This window comes from Pristis pectinata, chromosome 35 (genome assembly GCF_009764475.1).
Source record: "Pristis pectinata isolate sPriPec2 chromosome 35, sPriPec2.1.pri, whole genome shotgun sequence".
In the NCBI taxonomy this organism is placed as follows: Eukaryota; Metazoa; Chordata; class Chondrichthyes; order Rhinopristiformes; family Pristidae; genus Pristis; species Pristis pectinata.
This window is the reverse complement of record NC_067439.1, coordinates 13,581,169-13,608,572: the sequence shown is the minus strand read 5'-3', so window position 1 is coordinate 13,608,572 and position 27,404 is coordinate 13,581,169. Positions and strand designations below refer to the sequence as shown.

Sequence of the window (27,404 nt, the reverse complement as noted above, 5' to 3'; positions counted from 1 at the left end):
GTTGCCCTTGAGAAGGTGGTAGTGAGCTGCCTTCTTGATCCACTGCAGTTTTGAGGTGTGGGTCACGGAGGGAGTTCCAGGACTTCGATCCAGCGGCGGTGAAGGAACGGCAATATATTTCCAAGTCAGGATGGTGTGTGGCTTGGAGGGCAACTTCCAAGGGGTGGTGTTCCCCGTGTTTTTGCTGCCCTTCTAGCTGGTAGAAGTGGTGGACTTGGAAGGCAATGTCTAAGGAGTCTCGGTGAGTTGCTGCAGTGCATCCTGTAAATGGTACAAACTACTGCTACTGTGTGTCGGAGGTGGGGGTGGAGGTGGAGTGAGCCAGCATTAATTGCCCATTCCTAGTTGCCCTTGAGGAGGTGGTAGTGAGCTGCCTTCTTGATCCACTGCAGTTCTGAGGTGAGGGTACACCTACAATGCTGTGGATGGGGTGTCTATCAAGCGGCCTGCTACGTCCTGTATGGTGTCGAGCTTCCTGAGGGTGAAATACCGGAAGGTCTGTAGACTGGATTCACTCAGCAGGTTGGGGGAATAGGACAGGTTTCCCTCCCCAGTGCCTTTCCCCCGTTTAGCATTCACAGCCAAGGGCCACAGGGCATGGGTTTAGGGTTCAAAATAAGAAGGTCAGAGGGGATCTGAGTAAGAACATTTGGTTAGAATCTGGAACACACTGCCTGAGGGAGTGGTGGAGGCAGAGACTCTCACAACAAGCATTTAAATTGCCACGGCATAGAAGGCCAAAGAGTAAATGGGATTAATGTCAACTGGTAGTTGGCTGCCAGCATAGACAAGATGGGCCGAATGGCCTGTTTCTGTGCTGTATGATTCAATGACTAAGACCACAGTCAGGCCCACTTTAGTCTCAACTGTCGAAGAACACATCGGTACATCCAAACCGTCCTCACCCGTATCGAACCTCCTTCTTTCTGAATCGAGCGACCAGCACAGCGATGCAAACAGCACAGGCTGCGGCCACTGCAGCTGCCATCACCACGTACCACCAGTGCCAGGAGAACCTCCTCTGGCTCGTGTGCCCTGGAAGGGGAAGAGTGAGACAACCATTAGAACGCCTGCCCAGAGAACACGATGCTGGTGCAGCAGTTAAAGTACCTTTCCTTCCCCTCCTTACCTTTTGACCCATCCCCCGGTGGATCTGCTCTCCCCTCCTCCCCCTCACCTGCCCATCACTGTCTCTTACCTGCATCTACCTATCGCCACCTTGTGCCCACCCCGCCTCCCCTCTTTTGTCCACCTATCACTGCTCTGCTTTTCCCTCCTATATATACTGGGCTTCCCCTTTTCCTATCTTCAGTCCTGAAGAAGGGTCCTGACCTGAAATGTTGACCGCCTGCTTTTCTCCATGGATATTGCCTGGCCTGCTGAGTTCCTCCAGCATCGTTGTGATTTTCAGCATCTGCAGTCCTTTGTTTCTCTAGTTAAAGTACCAATCTAGCAATCCTGAGGCCTGGACTACAGATCTCAAGTCACGAGTTCAACTCCCACCATGGTACGGAATTTAAATTCGATTAATAATCTGGAATTTTGAACACAATGTAGATACTGACGTACTAACTGGCAGGTATAGTTCTATGAAGGGAATTGGTAGGTACTTGGGAAGGGAAAGGAATGTACAGGATGGATCAACTAACAATCTGCTGGAGAAACTCAGTGGGTCAAGCAGCCTGATTCAGGGTTTCACCCGAAATGGCGACAATTCCTTTCCTCCCACAGATGCTGCTCAATCCAGTGAGTTCCTCCAACAGATTATTTGCTGCTCCATCCAGTACTGTGTCTTCCCTGCTACGATCTGCTGGAGGAACTCAGCGGGTCGAGCAGCGTCTGTGGGGGAGGGAATGGGGTTGTCGAAGTTTCGGGTCGAACCCCTGCTTCAGGGTGCTCGAGTTCCTCCAACAGATTGTTTGTTGCTCCAGATTCCAACATCTGTCACCTCTTGTGCCTCCACGATACGGGATGGATTCCGCTGATGGGATGGGAAGGTAGATTCGCCTCCCTGGGGCTGTGGTCAACAAGGAACCGAGTGAAGGACAGTCAGGAGCACTAGGGTGAGGTGAGACCACCCACCATCGCTGCAGCGATGACCCACACCCACGCCACATGCAGGCCTAAGCAAGTCCCAGCCAATGCCAGGAGGCACACTGGGTCTCTGGCACATTCTCCCTTGTTGTTTCAGTCTCAGGCTCTTGGCCAAGGAGGGAGCCAATTGGCTGGGATACCCTCTCTATGCTAACACCAGGCTGTTTATCCCCCAGGTCTTTACTCAAGGGTCAATTGAGCCAACTCAACACCCCTGCCAGACCTGTCCAAAACAGACTACCAGCCCTGGTAACATTGTAAGCAATAAATACACATAGACTGTAAAACCCTAAAACTGGACTCTGGGAGATCTTGGAAGGGGGCTGTAAATCAAGGCGAAAGATCCCTTTCAAACCACCGTGCTGTGTCCCTCATGATTCAGTTGAAACCCAGTTCTACTCAGGACCCTTGACACAATGGATGGTCTCTTACCTACTCTTTGCCTCGTTTCCCTTGGGCTATCTGTCAAAAAAGAAGCAAAAGTAACATTGTGGGTGGTGGAAGTTGAACAGAGAACGTCCTGTTAAACAGATCAATGGGGTCTGCTCTGGCATTCCTGAGGTCGCCTGCCCACCGTGACTCAGGCTGGGAGGCTGTGATTTTCCCAAAAGGGATTCGAGGGTTATAATTGGAAGGGACACTGGGTCAGCAGGGAGTCCACCCGACCCTCCACCCTGTTCTGCCCTTTACTTAAGTCGTGGTCTGTCAGTATTGCCCCACTTTGGGAGGGCAAAGGTGGAATGCTGAGGGGACAGTTGTGGAAGATGGGGCCATTGGGATGGGAGGGATCACCAGGTAGTTGAGGGAGAGGGGTTGGGGTCACTGGGTGTTGACAGCACAGGGGTGGGGCTGGTCTTCTCATATCCCCTTCTTTCCAACCCCCCCCCCCCCACCCACTCCATCAGCCCACCCACACACTCCTCCCACTGGGTTTCCTTCCCCCCTGCCAGTTCCATCTTCCCTCCCCTCCTCCCTTATTTGGTTCCATGCTCCAACCTCCTCACCTACCACCTCCCATCACCTGCCTCCACCTACCACTCTCTCCTCTCCCCAATCTACCTATCACCTGCCGGCTCTTGCTCCACGCTTTCCCCACACCTCTTTATACCGGCTGTCTCCCCTCTACACTCTTTCAGTCCAGAAGAAGGGTCTCCACCCAAAATGTTGACTGTCCATTTCCCTCCACGGACGCTGCCCGACCCGCTGAGTTCCTCCAGCAGCTCGTTTTTTTAATCCAAAATGGCACCAGGCTTGTTGGTGCCGAACGAGCGAATGTACCCGTCACGCGGACAAGACAAACACACAAACCCTCTGGAGTCTCCGAGAAACTGCGGTCGGTCCGTCTCACCTGAGCCAGGCAGGTTAACCGAGACGGGGTCACTCCAGGGGCCGTCCCCGGCTCTCGTGTACGCTGCTACACGCAGGCTCAGGTTCGTAACGGGCAGCACCACCTCCAGAGTGATGTTCGATCTCATCCCATTGTCCACAATCACCTACAAGGGAAGGAAGGGGATTTAAATCCCTACGTCGCCTCAACCAGCCTCTCCCACACCAGCACCCGTTCCCCACCTCCATCTCTGCTCTAACATGGCTAGTAAGTGATGGCAAGCAACACATGTGATGCTGGAGGAACTCAGCGGGTCGAACAGCATCTGTGGAGGGAAATGGACAGTCGATGTTTCGGGTTGAGACCCTTCATCTGGACTAAAGGATATAGGGGAGACAGCCGGTATAAAGAGGTGAGGGGAAGGGGTGGCAGGCTATAGGTGGATCCAGGTGAGGAAGGGTGATAGGCAGATGGAGGAGGGAAAAGTGAAAGTCCACCCCTTCCCTCCACCTTTTATACCGGCTGTCTCCCCTCTATCCTTCAGTCCAGATGAAGGGTCTCAACCCGAAACATTTCCCTCCACAGATGCTGCCTGATCCGCTGAGTTCCTCCAGCATCATGTGTGTTGCTCCAGATTCCAGCATCCGCAATCTCTTGGGTCTCCAAATGACCACAAGTTCTGCTTAAACCAGGGGGTCTCGTCACAATGTGTCCTTTGAGGATCGAACCCAGGATTTGTTTCACATCATTAATGTTTTGCAGGAGGTGTCATGGACTTATTTGTCTGCTCCATGGGAAGAGCTCTCATCTCAAAGACCATCCCACAGTTGACCCTAAGCCCCGGTAAAGTCCAGACCAACATTCCACAACTGCACTGAAGGATTCCTGGACCGTCAGAGGCACTGGGCGAGATATTCCGCTCTCTCAGGTGGATGTAATAAACCCCTTTCTGCTGCTTTGAGGAACAAGAATGATCTTCCAGTGCACTGGCCAATATTTATCCCACGGCAAATATTAATTTGTCCCATGACAAACATCTTTGAGGAACAGGAGTGATCTCCCCAATGTACTGGCCAATATTTATCCCACGACAAACATCAAAAAGACATAAGTTGGGACTGGCTCAGTTAGGCGACTTGGTTGGCATGGACAAGTTGGGCCGAAGGACCTGTTTCCCTGCTGTGTAGCTCTGTGACTCTAAGTCTGGAAATTCCAGAACTTACAATCGGGAAATGGTCAACGTCATTTAAAAAAGATATCAATTTTCACTGCAAAAACATTGGAAAAAGAACAAGTGCTTGCAGCTGAGCTTGTGGGCAAGATGACCTCATCATCTGGCCTTTGTGGGAATGATCTCCCTCGTGTTCTCCACTACGTCAGATGATTGGCCGTGAAATGGACTGTGTTGCCCCTCAAACCTTTCATCCTAAAATGTCACTCACCCATGTCTCCAATAAAACAGGAAACAGATCCCATGGAGGAGAGATGGTGATGGAAGGCACAAATGGGAATGTTTCACCAAAGGAGGACAGGCATTCTCTGGGATCATGGAATGAGACTTGATTTGGTTCAGAGTGAAGTGAGGACAGTGTTTCATGTACAGAAATACATTGGAATGTCAGAATGTCACTTTGGTCTGGGCTCCCAGCGGGGATGAGTTCTGGGACACGTCAAAACATATCGCAGATTCATATTTCCTTACGGCAGAGACCATTCAACCCATCAAATCTATGCTGTCTCGCAGAGCAATCCCATTCCCCCACTAATTCCCTCAGTAACATATTCACCCCCAGATTCTACCGCTCACCCAAACACTAGGAGCAATTTGCAGTTACCAATCAACCCATCTACCCGCACGTCTTTGGGATGTGGGAGGAAACTGGAGCACCCGGGGGAAACCCATGCGGGTCACCGGGAGAACGTACAAACTCCGCACAGACAGCATCCGGGGGTCAGGATCAAACCCAAGTCTCTGAAGCTCAGAGGCAGAAGCTCTGCTATCTGCACCAATGTGCCACCCATAATGTGAAGCCCACTCACCTCAGCATAGTCCTGGTTCTGATAAGCCACTTTGTACCCTTGCAGAACCCCATTAAGGCCGGTGGATGGCTCCTTCCACTCAAAGACCAGAGCACTGCCATTGTACTGGAAGGTAACGTTGCTCGGCGCCACATCTGGCTCTGGAAAACAAAGCAATAGGCCAGATGTTACCAGCCGATCACAGCCATCCTGTGCCTCCAACAGGTAGAGAAGGTACAAGCATTCAAATGTCAGGATCTTGCAGAAACAACACTCACTACTGTGGGCCGGTGGTTTCTTGGTGTCAAATGTGAACCATAGAACCATACAGCACAAAACAGGCCCTTTGGCCCACCATGTTGTGCCGTCCATCAAACCACCCTCACTATCTAACCCCTTCCTCCCGCATATCCCTCCATCTCACATTCCTCCACGTGCCTATCCAACAAATTCTTGAACCTGTCCAATGTATCTGCCTCCACCACCACCCCAGGTAGTGCATTCCATGCACCAACCACTCTCTGGGTAAAAAACCTCCCCCTGACATCTCCCCTGAACCTCCCACCCGTAACCTTAAAGCCATGCCCTCTCGTCTTGAGCATTGGTGCCCTGAGAAGGAGGCGCTGGCTGTCTAGTCTATCTATTCCTCTCAATATTTTATATACCTCTATCATGTCTCCTCTCATCCTCCTCCTTTCCAGTGAATATAGCCCTAGCACCTTAAGCCTCTCCTCATATTCCATACGCTCTAATCCAGGCAGCATCCTGGTAAATCTCCTCTGCACCCTCTCCAATGCCTCCACGTCCTTCCTATAATGCGGCAACCAAAACTGAACACAGTACTCTAAGTGTGGTCTAACTAGAGTTTTGTAAAGCTGCATCATCACTTCGCGGCTCTTAAACTCAATCCCATGACTTATGAAAGCTAACATCCCATAGGCCTTCTTAACTGCTCTATCTACCTGTGACGCAACTTGTGGCTGGTTTGGTTTGGTTTAATGAAATTTCCCATCACAGGCACCTCCCTCCCCACTACTGACAGCATCTACAGGAGGCACTGTCTCAAGAAGGCAGTATCTGTCATCAAGGATCCCCACCATCCGGGTCATGCCTTCTTCTCACTACTACTGTCAGACAGGAGGTACAGAAGCCTGAAGTCCCACACCACCAGATTCAGCAACAGCTACTTTCCTACAACCTTGAAGCAACCTGCACAACCCTAACCCTACCTCAGCAACATAGCACTATGGACCACCTCTTGCACTGCCATGGACTTATCCTTAATTGGGTCTTTTTTCGCACTGTCTTGTTATTGCAGTCTTTTTTTCTCTCTCTTCACTGTCTTGTATAATTTATGTTCCGTGTGTTGTCTGTACCTATGTGCCTGTGATGCTGCTGCAAGAAAGTTTTTCATTGTACATGTACCTCTCTGTAATTATGCACATGACAATAAACTCGACTTGGCTTGAAGAGAGTCCCCGTCTACACAATCACTCCACATACACAAACCCACACACACAGCAATGCCCCACAACTGCCTCTATCCAACTGAACGTTTGGATAAGTGTTGGCTTGGACCCTGGGAAGAACTCCCCTGCTCTTCAGAATAATGACAGGGGATCTTTCACTCTTAACCTCACTTGAAACATACAATACTCCCTCAGCTCTGCACTGGAATGTCACCCAGGATTACAAGTGGGTCCCTAGGCTGAACTCGAACCCACAGCCAACAGGGAACACTGGGTCAGGCTGAACCTGATAGGTGCTGGCTGAAGGCCAGGAACTTGAAGTTCTTCAAGGTTCTTTCACAAGGGCTGACTTGATTTGGTTAGAACTGAGATATAATTGTACCTTCCAGCCAATAGGGAGGCCGCAATGTCTGACACATCGCTACCTCTGATTTGCTCTGCAGATGTGCGTCGCAAGTAGGCAGGGTAGTGCGGGGCAACTTTTTGGTCAGTATATGGAACGAGCTGCCAGAGGAAGTGGTTGAGGCAGATAGATTAACAACATTTAAAAGGTACTTGGACAGGTCTGTGGATAGGAAAGGTTTAGAGGGATATGGGCCAAACATGGGCAAATGGGACTGGCTTAGATGGGAATTTTGGTCAACATGGACCAGTTGGGCCGAAGGGCCTGTTTCTGTGCTGTGTGACTCTATGATTCTATGTTGCTCCTGGTGATGAGTCCAATCTCCGTCAACCAGCCAAAGTCCCAGTTGATTCAGGAAATGTTTTCAACACTGTTCTGCTCCAATTGTTTACACATGTTTCTAGTTACAGGTCCTGGGAATAGCTACAAATCCCCACCCACTCAACTCTCTCCAAACTCTCCCCCTCCCATCCCTCAACTTTCTTTGGCTCTGCATTCTGCCACATCGGGGGGGGGGGGGGGGGGGAATCTGATTCATGAAATAATCGCTCAATGCTCCAAAAATAACAAAACTTCACCTCCTGCTAAAGAGATAAATATGGAGTTTCTTGAATGATTAAACTGCTTGGAGCTACAATTTATAGCACCTCCCTCACCAGTCCATACTGGTCCCAAGCATCAGGTGATCCAGCTACGTCGGGAGGTGCCAGGTGGGAAAAGCAGGAGTTCCAACTCCGGTTGGACGAATCAATTGACCGTCTCCCACCAACCAGCTTGCCCCCACACTCCTGCCATTGGTGACTTGACATGTCCATCTCATTAACCCACCCACCACTCCGCTCCCCATGGACAGTTAGGAAAGCAAGTTACCTCATTCGGTGATTCTTGCCTGTCAATCAAAGAGCATTATTTTTCTCATTGCCTTTATGTTTATGATTAATAAATAAAAGCAATTAAAGAATTTTTCCTTAAAATTGCAATGGTGTGGGAAGTTGCTTCTGGTCTAACCACATGGTGTTGTGACCTAGTTCCCGTGAACCAAGAGCGATGCTCCACACACATTCATTGTCACTTTGCATATTCAGCACATACCTACTATGACACAGCAGGCCATTCAGCCCATCGGGTCCATGTGGGCCCCCAGACCAGCAATCTCATCAGTCCCATTCCCCTTCCCCTGCAGTCCTGCAACTTATTCTCTCTCACGCGCCCCCAAACTCCGTTTCGACTTGTCTCGCCTGCCACTCACCTGTACGAAGGGATAGGTTACAGCAACCAATGAACCCACCAGCATGTCTCTGAGATGTGGGAGGAAAACCGGAGCTCCTGGAGGAAACCCCACGCAGTCACAGGGAGAACGTGCAAGCTCCACCCAGACAGCACCGGAGGTTAGAACGGAACCTCGGCTGTTTGAGTTGTGAGGCCACAACTCTGTGAGCTGTACCACTGTACTTCATCTAGGCCCCTCAGTGTACCTCAGTGTTCGGGAAGGAGTGGGATGGAGGGGGTGTGGGGGTGCAGTCCAAAATTAGATTTATTCAAGCAGAGAAGATTAGCAGTAAAATCCAACTGGCAACTCGGGAGAAGCATCCTCCCCTCAGATACAAGCCAGGCAGAGGAAAAACTACTACAATAAAACATCTTTTATTGTCTGAGACAATCATTTAGGTCAGGTGAATAGAATGTGCCACATGCACTCCAAGGGAAGAGAAGCTGGATAAACGCAGAGCAGGGCAAAGGAAAACATGGAGTGTGGAGTTGGCTGGATGAGGGGAGGAGGCAGGAGGAATATGTGCAGCATTCAAACCCACCTTCCACACTGCCAGGACCTACCGACCGCATCAACAGTCACTTGGGAACCTGTCCCACCACGTTCCGTTCCGCTGCCTACACCATCCCGACTTGGAAATGTATCGCCGATCCTTCATCATCGCTGGGTCAAAATCTTTTAACCCAACAAAGCTGGGGGAGAACCTACCCCACACAAACTGCAGCAGCTCACAAACGATCACCACTTGGGAAAGATGCCGTTAAACGGGAAAGAGTGCAGAAAAGATCTAAGAGATTACCAGGATGTGAGGGACTGAGTTATACAGAGAGGTTCAGCAGGCTAGGACTTTCTTCATTGGAGTGTAGGAGAATGAGGGGTGATCTTATAGAGCTGTATAAAATCATTTGGGACGTAGATAGGGTGAATGCACACAATCTGTTTCCCAGGGTTGGGAAATCAAGAACTAGAGGTTTAAGGTGAGAGGGGAGAGATTTAATAGGGACCTGAGGGGCAACTTTTTCACCCATTATGTGGGACGAGCTGCCAGAGGAAGTGGTTGAGGCAGGTACATGAGTTGTTGCTGACTCCACAACTCAATGAGGCCACAGGCCACATGGTGTGAAGCTGAAGAGTTTCGATCTCCAGCCGGCCCGGCAGTGTTTGACCTCCCCTAGGGTAGGTGTAACCAAGTCTAGATCAGAAAGGAATAACCAACCCAGGGTCACCAGTGTGCTGGGAAGGGGAAGAGTGCAGACGATGACCCACGTGGCTGAAGAGCTCATTCATACTCCAGGCTTGCACGTGTAGAAGGGTTGCTTTGGAAAGACGCCGGAGGCTGGGCTTTGGAGTTGTGCATCCCTCTGAGGGGCTTCCATGACTGCGTGGTGTTCCTGTTTATCTTCTAGGCCTAGCAGTTCCCCATCTCCCCGCCCCCCCCACCTATCCCATTCTCCACCCCACCCTCTCACTCCCCTAGCAACTACCTCCGCCCAACACTCCCTATTCCCCACCTTCCTAGATACAACCTCCACACCCCACTGTCCCCGACGATCCCATCCACTCTCCCAGTCCCTCCCCCTCTATCCCATCCACTCCCCCACTCCCTCTCTCTCCCATCCACTCCTCCATTCCCTACGCCTCTCTCCCATCCACTCCCCCACTCCCTCTCCCTCTCTCCATCCACTCCCCCACTCCTCTCTCCATCCACTCCCCCACTCCCTCCCCCTCTCTCCCACTCCCCCACGTCCTACCCCTCTGCTTTCCCAGCCACACTCCCCCTCCCCTCCGAGAGCCCCCTCCCCCGACTTTACTGCTCGCAAGGGAGGGGTCATTCACTCCTGATCAATATTCATTGGGAACGATCCTCTTTTCCCTCTCCGCTCTCCTCTCCTCCACCTCCCTCCCTCCCTCTGTCCTTTCCTTCTCTTTCACGTTTCACTCTCTCACCCTCATCTGGCCATTTTAATAAGCCACGGAAATGTGGGAATAAAGTCCAGACTGATGTGAAAGGAAGCTCGATGGATGAAGGAACCTAGCAGAAGGCAATATTTATTTGCCAACGCTATGTTTATATCCCTTTCCTGCCTCTATGCCTGTGGGCAGTTCCATTCCCGATGTGGCTGGCAGGGAAAGGACTCCCACCCAGGGTGTTGCCTTGTGGTGAACTCCTGCCAATCATCTCACGGCACTCGTCAATCAGAGCCAGAGTGCAAACAATCGCCCCTTTGTGCTTGACGCAAAGGAGTGGGGAGCAGGCCAGTGGAACATTTCGACCAGTTTTGACAGTCGATGCCAGCACAAAGCACTCCCAGCTTTATGACTTTAACAGCGACATATTAGGAATCTGCATTCCCATTCTGGACTTTCACCCTGTGGGAATTCCAGGCCAGGTCAACAGGTCCTGTCGGAATGTCTTGGCACCTCCAATCCCACCTCCTGCCCTGTACCGCCACCCTGCCAAGCACAGGGTCAGGTGTTTGACCCGCAGAGAGTGAAGTGCCCTCTACCCCGCCCTAATAACACTCTAACTCTGCCCTCTGCACCCATCCTACACAGTCAGTGCTTTGTGGCCAGGAACTGCTACAAACTTAGGCTGTCGATTAATCACTCCTAATCAGATTCTTTTAAGTGTGCTGTTGCGAAAGATTATATTAGTTGCCACAAAAATACTAATGCTTCCCTTGAGCCACATCAGATTCAGCACTGCTTCGGACTCCTGGTCCACCATAGGTTTTTGCTTTGGGTCACTCACCCCACACCCCACACACTCACATGTCAATTCTTCCTATTAACTGACAGAGGGGGAGAAAGAGAAGAGAGAGGGAGGGAGATGGAGAGAGAAAGAGAAAGATAGAGAGAGACAGTGGGAGAAAGAGGGGAGAGAGAGAAAGATACAGAGGGAAGGAGAGAGAGGGAGAGAGAAAGAGAGAGATACAGAGAGAGGGAGAGAGAGAAAGAGCGATACAGAGGGAGGGGGAGAGAGAAGAGGGGATAGAGGGAGAGAAAGAGAGAGACACAGAGGGAGAGGGGAGAGAGAGGGAGAGAGATACAGAGATACAGAGGGAGGGAGAGAAAGGGGGGAGAGAGGGAGAGAGAAAGAGATACAGAGAGAGGGAGAGAGGAGGGGAGAGAGAGGGAGTGAGAGAGATACAGAGGGAGAGAGAGTGGGAGAAAGAGGGGAGAGAGGGAGAGAGAAAGAGAGAGATACAGAGGGAGAGGGGAGAGAGAGATACAGAGGGAGGGAGAGTGGGTGAAAGAGGGGGAGAGAGGGAGAGAGAGAGGATGAGACAAAGAGACAGAAAGGGAGAGAGGGAGAAGAGAGGGAGCAAGAAAGAGGGGGAGTGACAGAGAGAGTGAGGGAGAGTGAGAGAGAGTGAGAGAAAGAGAGAGAGGAAAGATGGGAGAGAGAGAAGGAGGGAGTGTGTGTGAGAGAGAGAGAAAGGGCGAGAGTGATTGGAGCGAGGCAGGGCAGAAGTGGAGGAGATGGAAAGGGGAGAGAGGGGGGAGGAAAGAGGGATTGCAATGAGCTGGGGAGATGGGGGGAGAGGGTGGGGGGAAGAGAAGGTAAAATGTACAGAGCTCCCACCTAGCGAAGGGCATTGCCAGCACCAACATACAGTGTCACCTGCCCAAGTAGGTGCCCGCGCCAACTCCAACTGATGCCACAGCCAGACCAAGCCGATAGAATGACCAACTCACACTGATGGGGATTTGGTGCCTTCCCTGGAATCTGGAGTAACCACTTGGACTAATTTCAGGAAATGGGTCTTTTGAGGTCTCCCACAGTTCTTCCCACACCCACGAGTGCTGCCCACGGACGGGTGCTGGGGGTGTTTCTCAAGTGATGCTTCCCCTGGTAAGAGGTTACCAGGCGCTGCCCATAGACTGGTCCCAGCCCACCTTCAGTACCTTGTTTAATTACGCACAAAGGGGGTAATTCCAGGACCCCGCACATGAGGAAGGACTGCTCAGATGGGTCGAAGGGCCACAGTGGTGGTCCCAGGGGCTGTGTGTCACTTGGGGATCAAGGAGACTTAGCAGGGGTAGGAAGGGTGGTCAGAAGAACAAACCTTTAGAATATCCATACTTCCTTATGATATAAATGATATGATACAGAAGGCCATTTGGCCCATCAAGTCTATGCTGGTTTGCAGAGCAATCCCATTCGCTACTAATTTTCCCCACATTCCCGCAGATTCTACCTCTCACCTACACACCAGGGGTATCTTACAGCACCCACCAACCCGCACGTCGTTGGGATCTGGGAGGAAACCGGAGCACCCGGGAGAAACCCACACAGTCACGGGGAGAACATGCAAACTTCACACAGACAGTGCCAGAGGGCAGGATTGCACCTGGGTCTCTGACACTACAAGGCAGCAGCTCTACTGTGCCGCCACCTCCCCGCCCCCCCTCCCCACCCCGATGAGAAGTTTCCTCTTTGCCTTTTCATATTTCATTAAAGGAGCCCGTGTTGAAAGAGGCCATTTGACCCATCATGCTGATGCTGTCCTTTGAGAGAATTATCCACTAATCTCAGTGTATTTGACCAATTCCAATTGAATCTGCTTCCACCGCTCTGCTGGGTGATGCATTCTGGGCCAGAATAAGTCGTGGCTTTAAGAGACTTCTCCTCATCCTCTCTAGACCTTTGGTCAGGGTGAAAGATCAGAGATCATTAACCTCTCTTACCTCCTGCCAGTTCCTGACAAACTTTTCCTACTAACCTTCCTTGCTTATCTTTTTTTTTAAATTTTATTTACAGCGTGGTAACAGGCCCTTCCAGCCCAACGAGTCCGTGCCGCCCATTTTAAACCCAGATTAACCTACCCGTACGTCTTTGCAATGTGGGAGGAAACCAGAGCACCCGGAGGAAACCCACGCAGACACGGGAGAACGTAAACTCCTTACAGACAGCGACGGGAATCGAACCCCGATCACTGGCGCTGTAATAGCATCGCGCTAACCACTATGCTACCGTGCCGCCCGACACAGTCCCATGACCTGATCTCACTGGAGCCAATCTCCAATGGAGCTTCTCCAAGAAACTTTCAGTGCAGGAGAAGGCCACTCAGCCCACTGAGTCAGTGTTGAGTCTTGTGTGTGTCTGTAATCCCATAGATCCCACACTTTCGGAGAACTGTCCAACTCTCCTGGAATGATGTATGGGATCAGCTTCCATCACCTTTGGGAAGAGTGGTCCTGATCCCAACAACTTCCTAGGTGAAAGCACTTCCTTCCCCCTCCTCCAGGTTGTTACCCAATGGTCATTGGTTTTCTCTCTTAAAACCTCCTGTCAGCTCAAACCCTTCAGGGAGATCAGTCCTGACTTACCACCCACCACCTTCCAGCTGACATCTCCCATCCTTGCGACATGCCAGTGAACTCTGTACGGCATGGTAGTGTAGTGGTTTGCGTAACGCTATTAAGGGTTCAATTCCGGCCACTGTCTGTAAGGAGTTTGTACGTTCTCCCCGTGTCTGTGTGGGTTTCCTCCGGTTGCTCCAGTTTCCTCCCACATTCCAAAGACATACGGGTTAGGAAGTTGTGGGCATGCTATGTTGGTGGCAGAAGCGTGGCGACACTTAGGACTGCCCCCAGAACACTCTACGCAAAAGATGTATTTCACTGCGTGTTTCAATGTACATGTGGCTAATAAAGATATCTTGTCTAATGACCAGAAATCTCCACAGAACAGTGTATAAAGTTGTTGCATCCTCTCCTTCATTGTATTCCTCTGGCATTTTCTTTCATGGCTTTTACTGTGTCCAGTAATCCATCTGCTTTCTCAATCGTCTTATTTGCTTGCAAGTGCAATATTTACGGATTTGTGCATTCGGACAAAGTGGTCTCTCTGCATATCCACACTTTCCAAGTGTGTGTGTGTGTGTGTGTGTGTGTGTGTGTGTGTGTGTGTGTGTGTGTGTGTGTGTGTGTGTGTGTGTGTGTGTGTGTGTGTGTGTGAGAATGAGTACATGCATGTGTGAACATGTATAGGTATGTGCATATGTGTATGAATGTGTGTGCAGCTACAGAAATGTATGTGCATATGTATGTGCTGGGGGTGTGTGTGTGTGCGTGCATGCGCACAAGCGCGCACATGCGTGCATATGGCTGCCTGCATGCACATGTGGATAAAAGTGCAGTGTGTGTTTGTTTTTGCGCATCTGTGCATTCATGAGCTTCCATGAGTGTGCACACTTGTACATGTGTATCTATGAGTGTTTGTGCACAGGCCTGTCCTCTCATGCGCAAGGCAACTTTTGAACACATCCGTAACACACGTGCGATGTGCATGAATAAACAGCATCCCATCCAGAGCTCTGACAGAGAAATGATCGCAGCCTGGAATGGCAGTAATGAAGTGATTTAAGGACCTTGGTCGGCTTTGGCCGGGTTTAAACAAAGCCTTATCAGGGATTGAATGAATACTGTGTGTTCGGGCAGCCTGCCAAGTCAAACATTCCTCCTCTCTAGCATCTGATGATCTCACAGCTTCCCAACAGAACGGCAAGTAAATTGGAATGAACGTGGTGATAATGAATTAACCTGTCTGAGGATCCATAGACAACACCTCCCTAATGTCAGATTCTGGACAGGGTGGATGTAGAGGGGAAGCTTCCTTGACGGGGAGTCCAGAACTAGTGCTCACTTTAAAAATAACAGGTTGCCCATTTAAATTAGAATTGGGATGAAATCTATTCTCTCAGAGGGTCGTGGATCTTTGGACTTCTCTTCCTGAAAAGGCAGTGGAAGTGGGGCCGTTGGATATTTTTAAGGCAGACGTAGATAGATTTTTGATAAGCAAAGGGCTTTCATTTACTTCCTACAACACAGAACAAGACCTATCTGCCCATCCAGTCCATGCTGGGTCCCTGGAGGCCAACCCCATGCCCCATTCTCTCTCCCCTTACAAGTTTTCCCATTAACTCCCTTTTGATTCCCCTGTCACTCACCTACACTAAGAGATAACTTACAGAGGCCAGTTAACCTACCAACCCGCACACCTTTTGGATGTGGGAGTAAAACCAGAGCACCCGGAGGAAATATACAGAGTCACATGAAATCGTTCAAACTTCACACAGACAAGCAACTGAGGTCTGGATCGAACCTGGATCCCTGTAACTATGAGGCACTGCATCACCATTACACAGAGGATAAAGGTTGGATGTGACAATTGCCTCAGAGATCGTATTGATTGGTGGAGCAGGCTTGAGAGGTTGAATGGCTTACTCCTGCTCCTAATTCCCGTACTACACTAAGGTGCCATCTTGGAGTACAAGTGCATAGTTCGCTGAAAGTGGTGTCACAGGTCGGTAGGGTGGTGAAGAAGGTGTTTGGCACGCTGGCCTTCATCAGTCAGGGCAATGAGTATAGGAGTTGGTAAGTTATGTTACAGTTATATAAGACGTTGGTGAAGCCACACTTGGAGAATTGTGTACAGCTTTGGTCACCCTGTTATAGGAAAGATGTTATTAAACTAGAAAGAGTGCAGAAAAGATTTACCAGGATGCTGCCTGGACTTGGGGGTCCAAGTTGCAAGGAGAGATTGTGTAGACTAGGACTTTATTCCCTGGAACGTGGGAGATTGAGGGGTGACCTGATTGAGGTAAATAAGATCATGAGGGGCATAGACAGGATGAAAGCACATAGTCTTTTTTCCAGGGAGGGGGTGCTAAAAACAAGAGGGCATAGATTTAAGATCAGAGGCGGGAGATTTAAAAGGGACGTCAGGGGCAGCTTCTTCACGCAAAGGGTGGTGCGTATTTGGAATGAGCTGCCAGAAATAGTGGTTGAGGCGGGCAGATCAGCAACATTTAAAAGCCATCTAGATAAGTACAAGGATAGGAGAGGTTTAGAGGGCTATGGGCCAAATGCAGACAGATGGGACTAGCTCACTGGGCAACAAAGTCGGCATGGTTGAGTTGGGCTGAAGGGCCTGCTCCCGTGCTGTCTGATTCTATGACTGGGTGATTAGTGGGACTCAAACCCACATCCTCCTAACCCATTGTGTGAGAGAGCCTCCCATTGAATCTAAGGCTGCTGCCATGGCAGTGTGTAACTCGGAAGAAGTTTGACCACAACGAATAAACCTGAGTATCTGATGGGTTCCCTCCTCCTTTCTGATCTTTGACTGTGTGAACAGCAACTGTCTCTTTAACAGCTTCTGAGGAACGTCGAGACTGGGATATGAATCGGAAGCCGATCGGAACTGAACATGGCACCTTCTCAACCATTGGGCTTAGGTCCAAGAATAGCTCAGATCCCAGACGCACAATTCCACCCAACTGGAATACTTCCCGTTGCTCATTATATTAAATTCCTGAGGGTTCAGTGCTGAGCTGCGTTAGCGGCAGGCATGTGTCACTGGAGTGCTTGAGCCCTGCTAACAGCACTGGTGACACCGAGAAGCCTGATCTACACACCTTCTGTGCTCAACCAGCCGTATTAGCATCAGGCAGGCCTGGGTCACTGAAAAGCCTGAGCTCCATTGACATTCGGACTAACAGAACCCAGCTGCCAGTAGCTTCCCAGTCCTCCGCAATTAGTGTCCCCACTTCACCCTGAATCAATTCACAGCAAGGTGGCATTCAGCCGGTACGAGTCTTTCATAAATGTCTGTTCGGAATGGGGTTGTAGGGCAGCGCAGTGACACTATGAGCAGAGCTGCTGCCTCACAGCTCCAGTGACCCAGGTTCCCATTTTATCAGCAGTCCAGATGAAGGGTCTCGACCCGAAATGCCAACCGTCCGTTTCCCTCCGTAGATACTCCTTGAACCGCTGAGTTCCTCCAGCGCTTTGTGTGTTGCTCCAGTGTGAGGAAATTAAAAGTCATCTGTCAGGAGTCACATGTACAACAGCAGATTTCCCTCCCTAAAGGACGCTGGCTCCCAAGTGAACTTTTAATGACACCATGGGGGCAGAATCAACGGGAAATGGGACTGATGGGAATGCTGTGCTGGGAGCTAGCATGGACCTCATTGGCCTATTTCTGTATTGTGATGAGTAAGTAATCAATTTAATTAACATAAGAGCATGAGACACGGGAGCAGGAGTGGCCTTCACCCCTCAAACCAGTACAGCACAGGAACAGGCCCTTCGGCCCACGATGTCTGTGCCAACAATGATGCCAATTTAAAATGGACATCTGTCTGCACTATATCCCTCAATTCCTGGCCTGTTCATGTGTCTAAATGTCTCTTTAGATCATGGCTGATATTCTACCCTCAACAACATTCCTCCATCCATCCCTGTATCCTGAGCCTTATGGGGTAGAGAATTCTGAAGATTCACCACCCCTCCTTGTGTGAAACAATTTCTCCTCACCTCAGCCCCCACCTGCCTAAATCCTCACTCTGAGCTTCTGCTTCTTGACTCCTCAACCACTGAGGAGCATCCATCCTTGTCAAACCCTGCAAGAATTTCCTGACCTGCTGGAGATTTTCGACATTTTCTGTTTTTATTTTAGATTTCCAGCATCTGCAGTTTTTTTTGGATTTTCATTCTGAGGAAGAGTCCTCAACCCAAAACATTCCCTCTCAACATCAACAGCCTGACCTTATTTCCAGCGTTTTCAGTTTTTATTTAAGAATTTCGTAAGGTTCAGAGACACAATTCCCACTAACAACTTTTAAGTTTCAGACATTTAGAGAGTTAAAGTTCCTCAGCGGTGTTGTTGATGTTTCAAACTCAGGTCTCGTTACTCCTGGGCCATGGGTTACAAACTCCCTCAGAGCCACATGGATACCACACACCCCTGTCACCCTGACAAGCTGCAGTTGGGGTGATGGGAAGAAAGTTTTAGTTACATACATTGTTAAGGTGAAGATGACTGATTCAGCAGGTGGAGCTGCTGCCTCACAGCTCCGGTGACCCGGCTTCAATCCTGACCTCTGGTGCTGTCTGTGTGGAATTTTGCACGTTGTCCCTGTGACCACATGAGTTTCCTCCAGGTGCTCCGGTTTCCCCTCACACCCCAAAGACGTACGTGTTGGTAGGTTAATTAGTCAGAGTTTCAGAGCAACCGTCCCCATTGTAACCTCTGAGGTCAGGTGAATTCATGGCTATCTTGAGGAAGGAACCTGGCAGCTGATCTCTTAGCAAAGCCTCTGAAGCTCAAGTGAAGCTTCACCACACATTGGAGAGTGACAGTGGCCCCCAGGTAGGGCTCTGCAGTGGTGACTGCCTCTGTACCTTCCAAGCACAAGCAAAGCTACATCCATGAGCAGATGAGGGGTTCGAGTCCCTCCCTCCCACCACCCCCCACCCACCCCGTTCCCACAGTCTGAGCACAAGGTTTGACTGACTAAACTATGGGCAGCACAGTGGTGCAGCTAATACAGCCGCTGCCTCGCAGGATCCAGAGACCTGGGTTCGATTCTGACCTCCGGTGCTGTCTGTGTGGAGCTTGCACGTTCTCCCTGTGACCAGGTGGGTTTCCTCCAGGTGATCCGGTTCCCTCCCACAGCCCAAGGACATGTGGGCTGGCAGGTTAATTGGTTGCTGTAAATTGCCCCTAGTGTGTAGGTGAGTGGTGAATCTGGGGGGAGTTGATGGGAATGTGGGGAGAATAAAATGTGGTTAAAGTAGGATTAGTATAAATGCATGGTCAATGGTCAGCACAGACCTGGTGGGCCAAAGGGCCTGTTTCCATGCCATGTCTCTCTACAACTCTGCATTTGTTTAATAGACATTGAGTAATCAAAGGAAAACACTCAACAAACAGAAGCCCCCTTTCATTTCAGCCAGCCACTCAAAATATCTGTTAAAGATCACCACAACCCTTGTACAAATAGCTCTGGGATCACGGCAATAAAACTAGGCACATCTGGATTCTCTATTAGCCAGATGTGTCAAGTAACTAAAACAGCAGACATTGTGATTTAAGTATGCCATTATGAGGTTTGTAATGAGCACTCCTTGCAAAGGTGTGGAAAAGTGCTCCTGAGGTCCAGGTTGGGAAGAGCATGCTTCAAGTTTAGGTTAATCCCAAGGGGAGGTAAGAAATATGAAAGAAAGCCATGCACTTCTCTGGGCTACAGGATAACTTGATGGTCAGTGAAGTGGGTCGCCCAGCTGCTTATGTGTGTCAGGAGGTTCAAGGTTCAACTCCCACTCCAGTGGAGGCTTGAGCAGACAATGTTCCAGTGCAGTAGTAAGGGGTTGCTGCACTCCTAGAGGCACTCACTTCCTGATGAGAAGTTAAGGTGCGGCCCAATCAATTCTCTCAGCTGAACTCAAGACACAACTTCAACATTACCTAGTTTGCCCAATCAGCATTTCTAAAATGGATTATTTGCCCATCTTGCTCTTTGGAGGGGCTTGCTGAACACAAAATGGCTGCTTCAAATTGGCTGCCACATTTCTGAAATTACAATACTGATTTTGGAACTATTTCATTGGCCATAAAATCTGAAAAGGATGTAAAAGGTTCTACATATTTAATCGGTGTTGTGATTTTGAGAAAAAGCGCCTGCCAATATGTGCACAGCAAGGTCCCCTGAACAAAGACAGAAAATGAAGTTCAGGGTGAACACTGATGGATGGAATTTGACTGCAGTCTTGGGAGCATTGGCAAAAGATCTCTTGGTTCCACCTGAGGGGGCTGCTGGGTTAAACATCATGTCTGATACCACGTTGTTCAGTAATGGAAAGTTAGGGGGTGGGGGTGGTCAATGGAGTGGGGTTTGAAGTCCCCACCCACACCCAGCGCTGTTTGTCCCATCATCCCTTACGGGAGTGGTACCCAGGAGACCAATGGCACGGCCAGAGGGCACCATCCGGTGAACCACTGCCCCAAGCAACACCACACTAACGGCACCCTCACCTCCTTCAAAGGTCGTGGCCGTCACCCAGTCACTCCAGCGTGAGTGTCCAATCCCGGTGCTGCAGGACAGATGGATCCTGAACTCCGAGTAGGGCGGCAGTCTTCGGATCACATGACTGAACGGTGGGACAGAGATGTCCTCAAAGTAGACCTCCTGGCTGGCATTACCCTTGGACTGGTTGGTCTGACAGGAAAGAAACAAGAATATCAAACAGGTCACTTGAGTTAAGGGATTTGTCCGCACGATCTGGCCCCACTGCTTCACGTGAAGAGGATGTGTTGTTCTCGGAAAAAAACAGAAGTGGTTACCCAGGATAAGGAATTACTCTAAAATTTGCTCATACACACTTTCCGTCCCCTTAACCAAGAAAACGAAAGGTCTTGTGAGTCAAAACAGGAAATAGCTCCAGATTCCATGGAAATCGAAACACAGGCCTTTTCCCGCTTGCCTCCAGTGAGGTCTTCCTGTCCTCCCAGGCCACTTCTCCCTACACGGGGGCACGGTGCCCAGCAACAAATGTGGCTGACAGTCAAGGTAGAGAAACAAAGGACTGCAGATGCTGGAATCTAGATGAAAAACATGATGACGCTGGAGGAACTCAGCAGGCCAGGCAGCATCCCTGGAGAAAAACAGACGGTAAACGTTTCAGGTCAGAACCCTTCTTCAGGACTCTTAATTTTAAGTTGCCTATCAGGAGCATCATGCAGACACAAGAGAGTCAAGAGTGAGGTGGTAAGTGTGATGGGCAGTGCAAGGTTAGACAACCCCAGCAGCACCTTCAGGAGAGTTCAATACCCTACCACCTTCTTCATTATTTATTTACTTATCTGGACATAGAAGGTGACCATTCAGCCTATCAGATACCCTCTGCATCCTCTTCATGGTCCACACTGCCACTCAATTTTGCATCATTCTGTGTTTCTTTGGTGGTCAACATGTGTTCTGCCCTGCCTTCTGAAGAGACTAGCTCCTGCTGTGCTACACTTCCAGATGCATGAGCCTCACACTGGCACTTTTCTCACTGTGGGGTTACGCAGCATGGAAGCAGGCCCCTCGGCCCATCTTGTCCATGCCGACCAAGGTGCTACCTAAGCTACTCCCATTTACCTACGCTTGGTTCATTTCCCTCTAAACCTTTCCTATCCATGTACCTCCCTGCACCTGGAGAACCTCTGTGATGGGTATTCCAGACCCCCCCCCCCACCGACTCAATTCCATTTATACTCACGACTCAATGATGCAACCAACCAAAGACGGGGACAGTACAGAATGCATGGTGGTGCTGCCTCACAGCTCAAGTGACGCAGGTTCAATCCTGACCTCCGGTGCTGCCTGTGTGGAGTTTGCACATTCTCCCTGTGACCCTGCAGGCTTCCTCTGTGCCCCAAAAACGTGTAATGGATTATAAACAACCCCTGGCCTGAGCTGTATGACCCTATGGCCTCTAGTCTGGTTGAGCCAAGGCATTAACTCAGGTTAAAATGTCCTGAGGAAGGGTCCTGACCCGAAACGTTGACCGCCTGCTTTTCTCCACGGATGGTGCCTGGCCTGCTGAGTTCCTCCAGCATCATCGTGTTTTTCATCTAGATTCCAGCATCTGCAGTCTTTTGTTTCTCTATTCACTCAGGTTATCCTGGTTTCCCCAAGCTCAGCTCAGTCCCTGTTCCTGTGGGTTGCGTAATATCAGTTGATGAATGGAAGAACATTGAGCAGACTCATTCTGAAACCACATAATCAAGAAGCAAAAGAGATGATTCCACAAATCCAGTCCACTGCCAGCCTCAGAAACCCCATTGATGAAGTGCTGTGTTGTGTAAATCTCTTCCGGAACCTGATGGGCTGTTTTTGACAATTCTTTTCTGATTACTTTTGCAAATTGCCTTTCCTTGTCTTAGGCAGTCGCCCGGGATTGAGGGTGACTTGTTTCCACTCTGGTTCTGTGAGTTCTGAGGTGGTGGCTGAGGTCAATGTGGCACCCACCGACTCATTCACAGCGGGGGCAGGAGGCAGTTGTTGGGGTGGGTATTCCGTAAGGCAGTGTGTTTATGCGGGACATCTTTGTTCTCCCAGTGCAGGGCCTCGAGGTTCTCAATACCATCCAATACTCCTTCTCCCCTTTGAGCTTCATGGGACAGAGATTCCCTGGAGTCAGTGGGAATGACACATTTCTTCAACGAGTCCTTGAGAAAATCCTTGAATCATTTCCTCTGTTCACCTGGAAATCTCTTCCCTAACTTTTTTGCATCAAGGTGACGCTTCTAATGGAGACTGGATAAACACTCCCAGCAGTTCCCAGAAGACTTCTCTGCACTCTTTCACGTGGTTCCAGTGGGATAGATGCACCTGGAGGAGAGGTAGGCTCTCCCCCACTGGATGCATCACTCACCCTAATCCCACCTCTCTCAAATTCCACTAGCACAAACACTTTGCAGCAAAATGCACTGGAACCATGACCAGGACCAGGAGTCAAGTCCAACTCCAAGGTTAGGGTTAATCCACTCCCAAAGCTTGAATAGAATCAGTCAGCGGCGAATTAACCTACCAACCCGCACATCTTTGGGATGTGGGAGGAAACCGGAGCACCCGGGGGAAACCCACGCGGTCACAGGGAGAACGTGCAGACTCTGCACAGGCAGCAGCAGAAGCAGGGATCGAACCTATGTTGCTGAAGCTGTGCCACTGTGCACTACCTCACTGACCCGGAAACACAACCTAACATCCTCCTTGAACATAACACAAAGAAGCAGGAGAAAGTGATTAAAAATGAATTGTCCTAACAAGTTTGCGGCTGGAGCCAGGATCCAATGTGTTTCTATCTTACTGCTCTTTTTGAACTCAGCAGGTTCACTGGAAAACTTATTATACTCTGTGTAAAAATAAGGAAATAAAAACATGCCTGGGTATTAATAGGGGTAACATCTGGAAAATCTGCTGGTCCAACACCACCAAAGTCCAGAGGGTGCCAGATTATCAGAGTTTTACTGTATATCCTTTCTCAGGTAGAGAGAATAAAACTGTACATCAAAGATCCCCACCATCCAAGCCATGTCATCTTCTTGCAGCTACCATCAGCCTGAAGTCCCACACCACCAGGTTCAGGAACAGCTACTTCCCTTCAACCAATCGGTTCTTGAACCAACCTGCACAACCCTAATCACTACCTCAATATAGCAACACTGTGACCACTTTGACCACTTTGCACTATAATGGACTTGGTTGTTTTTTCATTCTAATTCTTGTAATTATATATATGTTATGTTTAATTTATGTTTTTCTTGTGAATGTTGTGTTAATTTAAGTTTACGTTAACTTATATTTGTCATGTTTATAACTTCCCTTCTGCTGCTGCAAAAGCTAATTTTCATGGCATTTATATCCCGTGTACGTATGCCTGTGACAATAAATTTGAACTACTACAGCCACAGTCTCACCAAGGAGACACAAGAGCCTGCTGATGCTGGAATCTGCAGCAAAAAAATACACTGTTGCAGGAACTCAGCAGGTCAGGCAGCATCTCTGGAGGAAATGGGCTGTTGATGTTTCAGGTCGAGACTCGTAATCGAGACTCTTAATCTTGCCAAGGCTCTAACCCAGTGCCACAAAACTTCCCTTCTCCTGTATTCAGATCTGCATCTAATAAAGTCTCACACACGTTTGCCTTCCTAGATGCTTGCTGCACCTGCATGTTGCCCTTCAGTAAACTTGTGTACAAGCACATCCAGGTCCCTTTGACCAACAACATCTTCCAAGCTGTCAGCTGTATAATCCTCAAGGTTACAGCAAAGGGACAGTTTGGTTTATGTGAAGGTCAAGGGCGAACGACCCCTGACCTCGGAGATTTGACCTGCACGGGTGTGCAAGACCGAGGTTCTACACCAGCAGCCTCCAGCGTTCAGTCAAAGGTCACCCCTCCCCCGCCCCACATCCTACTCCAGTCACTCAAGTTGTGATTAGACCGTCGGGAAAAATGTTTCCAAGGATGACTCACTGTTTGGTAATGTTGGAGGGCTCAGAGTCAGCAGTATTAACCATTCCTTCACTGGAAACGTGGGACATTGAGCTCGGCAGACGAGGAGGAGAGAGACATGGGGAGAACAGAGTGGGGGAGAAATGGGAAAGAGCGAAGTGAGGGGGGGAGAAAATGAAATGAAGGGATTGTGAGAAAGAAAGGGGCAGAGAGAGAGAGAGAGGGAGAAATAGAGAGAAGGGAGGGGGCAAAATACTAAGAGGGAGAAACAGTGAGAGTGAGAGGGGGGGGGATAAATTGGTAAATTGGTTTATTATTGTCACGTGTACTGAGGTACAGTGAAAAACTTTGTTTTGTATGCCATCCATACAGATCATTTCATCACATCAGTACATCGAGGTAGTACAAAGGAAAAGCAGTAACAGAGTGCAGAATATAGTGTTCCAGTTACAGAGAAAGTGCAGTGCAGGCAGACAATAAGGTGCAAGGCCATGACGAGGTGGATTGTGAGGTCAAGAATCCATCTTATCGTACAAGAAGACCGTTCAATAGTCTTATAACAGCAGGATAGAAGAATATGAATGAGAAAGAGAGAGGGAGGGTAAGATGGAGAAAGAGTGTAATATATGGAGTTGGACTGAGAGAGGCCAAGGGATGAAGTGAGCGGGAGAGAATGAGAGTGAGAGAGATTGAGTGTGAGAGTGAGAAAGAAGGTGGGCATGAGAGGCAACAGGACCATGAGGATCATCATGAACTGAGAGAGAGAAACAGACAGAGAGAGAGAGATGGAGAGACAGAAGACAAAGAGACAGAGAGGAGAACAGGAGATGTCGAGTGGTCCTTACCTGGACAGAACAGGAAGTGAGTGGGGCAGAGCCACTAAATCCAGTCTGCCACGAGATACCCAGAGCCTGCGAGCTGACAAATGTCACTGTCACGTTTTTCGGCTGATCCGGTAGAACTGGAAGAGAGGAAACAGGTCACCAAACCCTCACCACAAACCCACCATAAGCCGCAGTGCCCTCCGCTGCAGTTGCGGTTCAGGCTCTCCTCACTCTCACGCACCCTGCGGAAGGTGACCCTCTAACTAGCGTTCTGGTCCGCTGGGTGCCCTCTGGTACAACCCACTCCCATGGGTGAGAGAAAAAATCACTGGTGGCAGTTGTCTATAGGCCACCAAATAATGACATTACAGTGGCACAGGCAATAAACCAAGAAATAGATGTAGCAGAGGGTGTGGAGAGTCTGCAGAGAAATATAGATAGGTTAAGTGAGTGGGCAACGGTCTGGCATATCCAAAGACGTACGGGTTAGGAAGTTGTGGGCACGCTATGCTGGCGCCGGAAGCGTGGCGACGCTTATGGGCTGCCCCCAGAACACTCTACGCAGAAGATATATTTCACTGTGTGTTTCGATGTACATGTGACTAATAAAGATGTCCTGTCTTGTCTTCTGAGAGAGGCAGACTCCACACAACGCAGACAGTTGTACAGACCTGGCCTGTGCTTCCTCATGTATTTAAGACGATTTAAGGAGTGACTGGGTGGCCGGAGAGAACCAGTTCCCTCATGGCAGGCATCTTGAATAAAGGGGCATCAATTCAGGGCCAGGCTAACAAGGGTGGTCTGAAACCAGAGAGAAGCCAATAGAAACCTGGAAATCTCTGCCCCACTTTCTTCAGCAACATAGTCACTGGCACAGACACAGTGGGCCGAATAGCCTTCTTTCTGTGCTTTCATTTTTTGTGATTCTGTACTGGGTGGGGCGCTCCCTCGCGGGGCACGACAGGAGTTGGGGAGGGGTAGGGGCGCCTTATAGCAAGTGGCTCTGTCATCCTGGAGGATTGGGGGATGGTGGGATTTGGGGGCTCCAGAGAAAATCCGCCAACTGCCTTGCATCACTGAGAGGATGAGTCATAAGATTGGAGAGAAATACAGAACTGGATCAGGCCCTTCCACCCATTGATTCCATGCTGACCGTCTACCACCCATTTACACTAATCTGACATTAATCCCATTTTATTCTCCCCAAAACTCCCCCCAGATTCTACCATTCACCTGTACAGTAATTTATAGCGGCCAATTAAATAACCAACCCGCATATCTTTGGGATGTGGGAGGAAACCCGGGGTAAACCCACGCGGTCGCAGGGAGAACGTGCGAACTCCACACAGACAGCAGCCAAGGTCAGGACTGAACCCAGATCACTGGAGCAGGGAGGAAGCAGCTCTCTTAGCTGCGCCTCTGTGGCACAGCACCAGAGGTCAGCATCAAACCCAAGGTCCTTCACCCTGGAGGGCACCAGCTCTACTTGTGAGGGAGGAGTTGAAAAAAAACTGCATTTCTATAGTGCCTCTATTCATCCCAGGACATCCCAATGCAATTGACAAATAACTCTGAGGTACAGCCACCATTGGTGAACATGGCACACAATTCGTGTTCAGCAAGCTCCCCCAGTGAGGCGGTGGTTGAAGGAGCATTGGCCAGGATACTGGGGAGAACAACCTCACTCGCTGTCAGATGTTTCATCCAAGAGCAGGCACAGGGGAGACGGAGATGTTGAGCTCAACTCCCGGGAGCAGGGTTCGAACCCTCAACTCTCTAGCTGTTGGGTGAAAGAGCTGCCGCGATAGGACATGGGGGGGATGGGGTGGGGAAGACTCTTCAATGGGATGAGAGTGGGATAGAGAGAGAGAAAGAGAGGAGGAAAGGAGAGAGAGAGAGAGATAATGAGAGAAAGAGAGGAGGAAAGGAGAAAGAGAGAGAGAGATAATGAGAGAAAGAGAGGAGGAAAGGAGAAAGAGAGAGAGATAATGAGAGAAAGAGAGGAGGAAAGGAGAAAGAGAGAGAGATAATGAGAGAAAGAGAGAGAGAGATAATGAGAGAAAGAGAGGAGGAAAGGAGAAAGAGAGAAAAACGGAGAGGGAGAAAGAAAGGAAGGGAGAAAGAGAGATGTAGGCAAGAGGGAAAGAGAGAAAAAAGAGATATAGAAAAAATAGAGATGGGAGAGAGAAGAGGAAAGAAAGAG

General features: G+C 49.7%; 1 protein-coding gene across 2 annotated transcripts in view; it reads right to left on the bottom strand.

Moving 5' to 3' along the window:
- The window catches only part of LOC127586417 (tyrosine-protein kinase receptor UFO), a 119,243-nt gene that overhangs the window by 34,576 nt on the left and 57,263 nt on the right, over window positions 1-27,404 (bottom strand). Inside the window, exons 6-11 of one of the 2 annotated variants that reach the window (XM_052044367.1) lie at window positions 25,223-25,338; window positions 20,410-20,593; window positions 5,462-5,601; window positions 3,443-3,587; window positions 2,527-2,556; window positions 906-1,035 (exon numbers count right to left, since the gene is read on the bottom strand). In XM_052044367.1, coding sequence (XP_051900327.1) covers window positions 906-1,035; window positions 2,527-2,556; window positions 3,443-3,587; window positions 5,462-5,601; window positions 20,410-20,593; window positions 25,223-25,338 — 745 coding nt within the window. The remainder of the gene's footprint in view (window positions 1-905; window positions 1,036-2,526; window positions 2,557-3,442; window positions 3,588-5,461; window positions 5,602-20,409; window positions 20,594-25,222; window positions 25,339-27,404) is intronic. The other variant, XM_052044368.1, reaches the window with a different exon arrangement.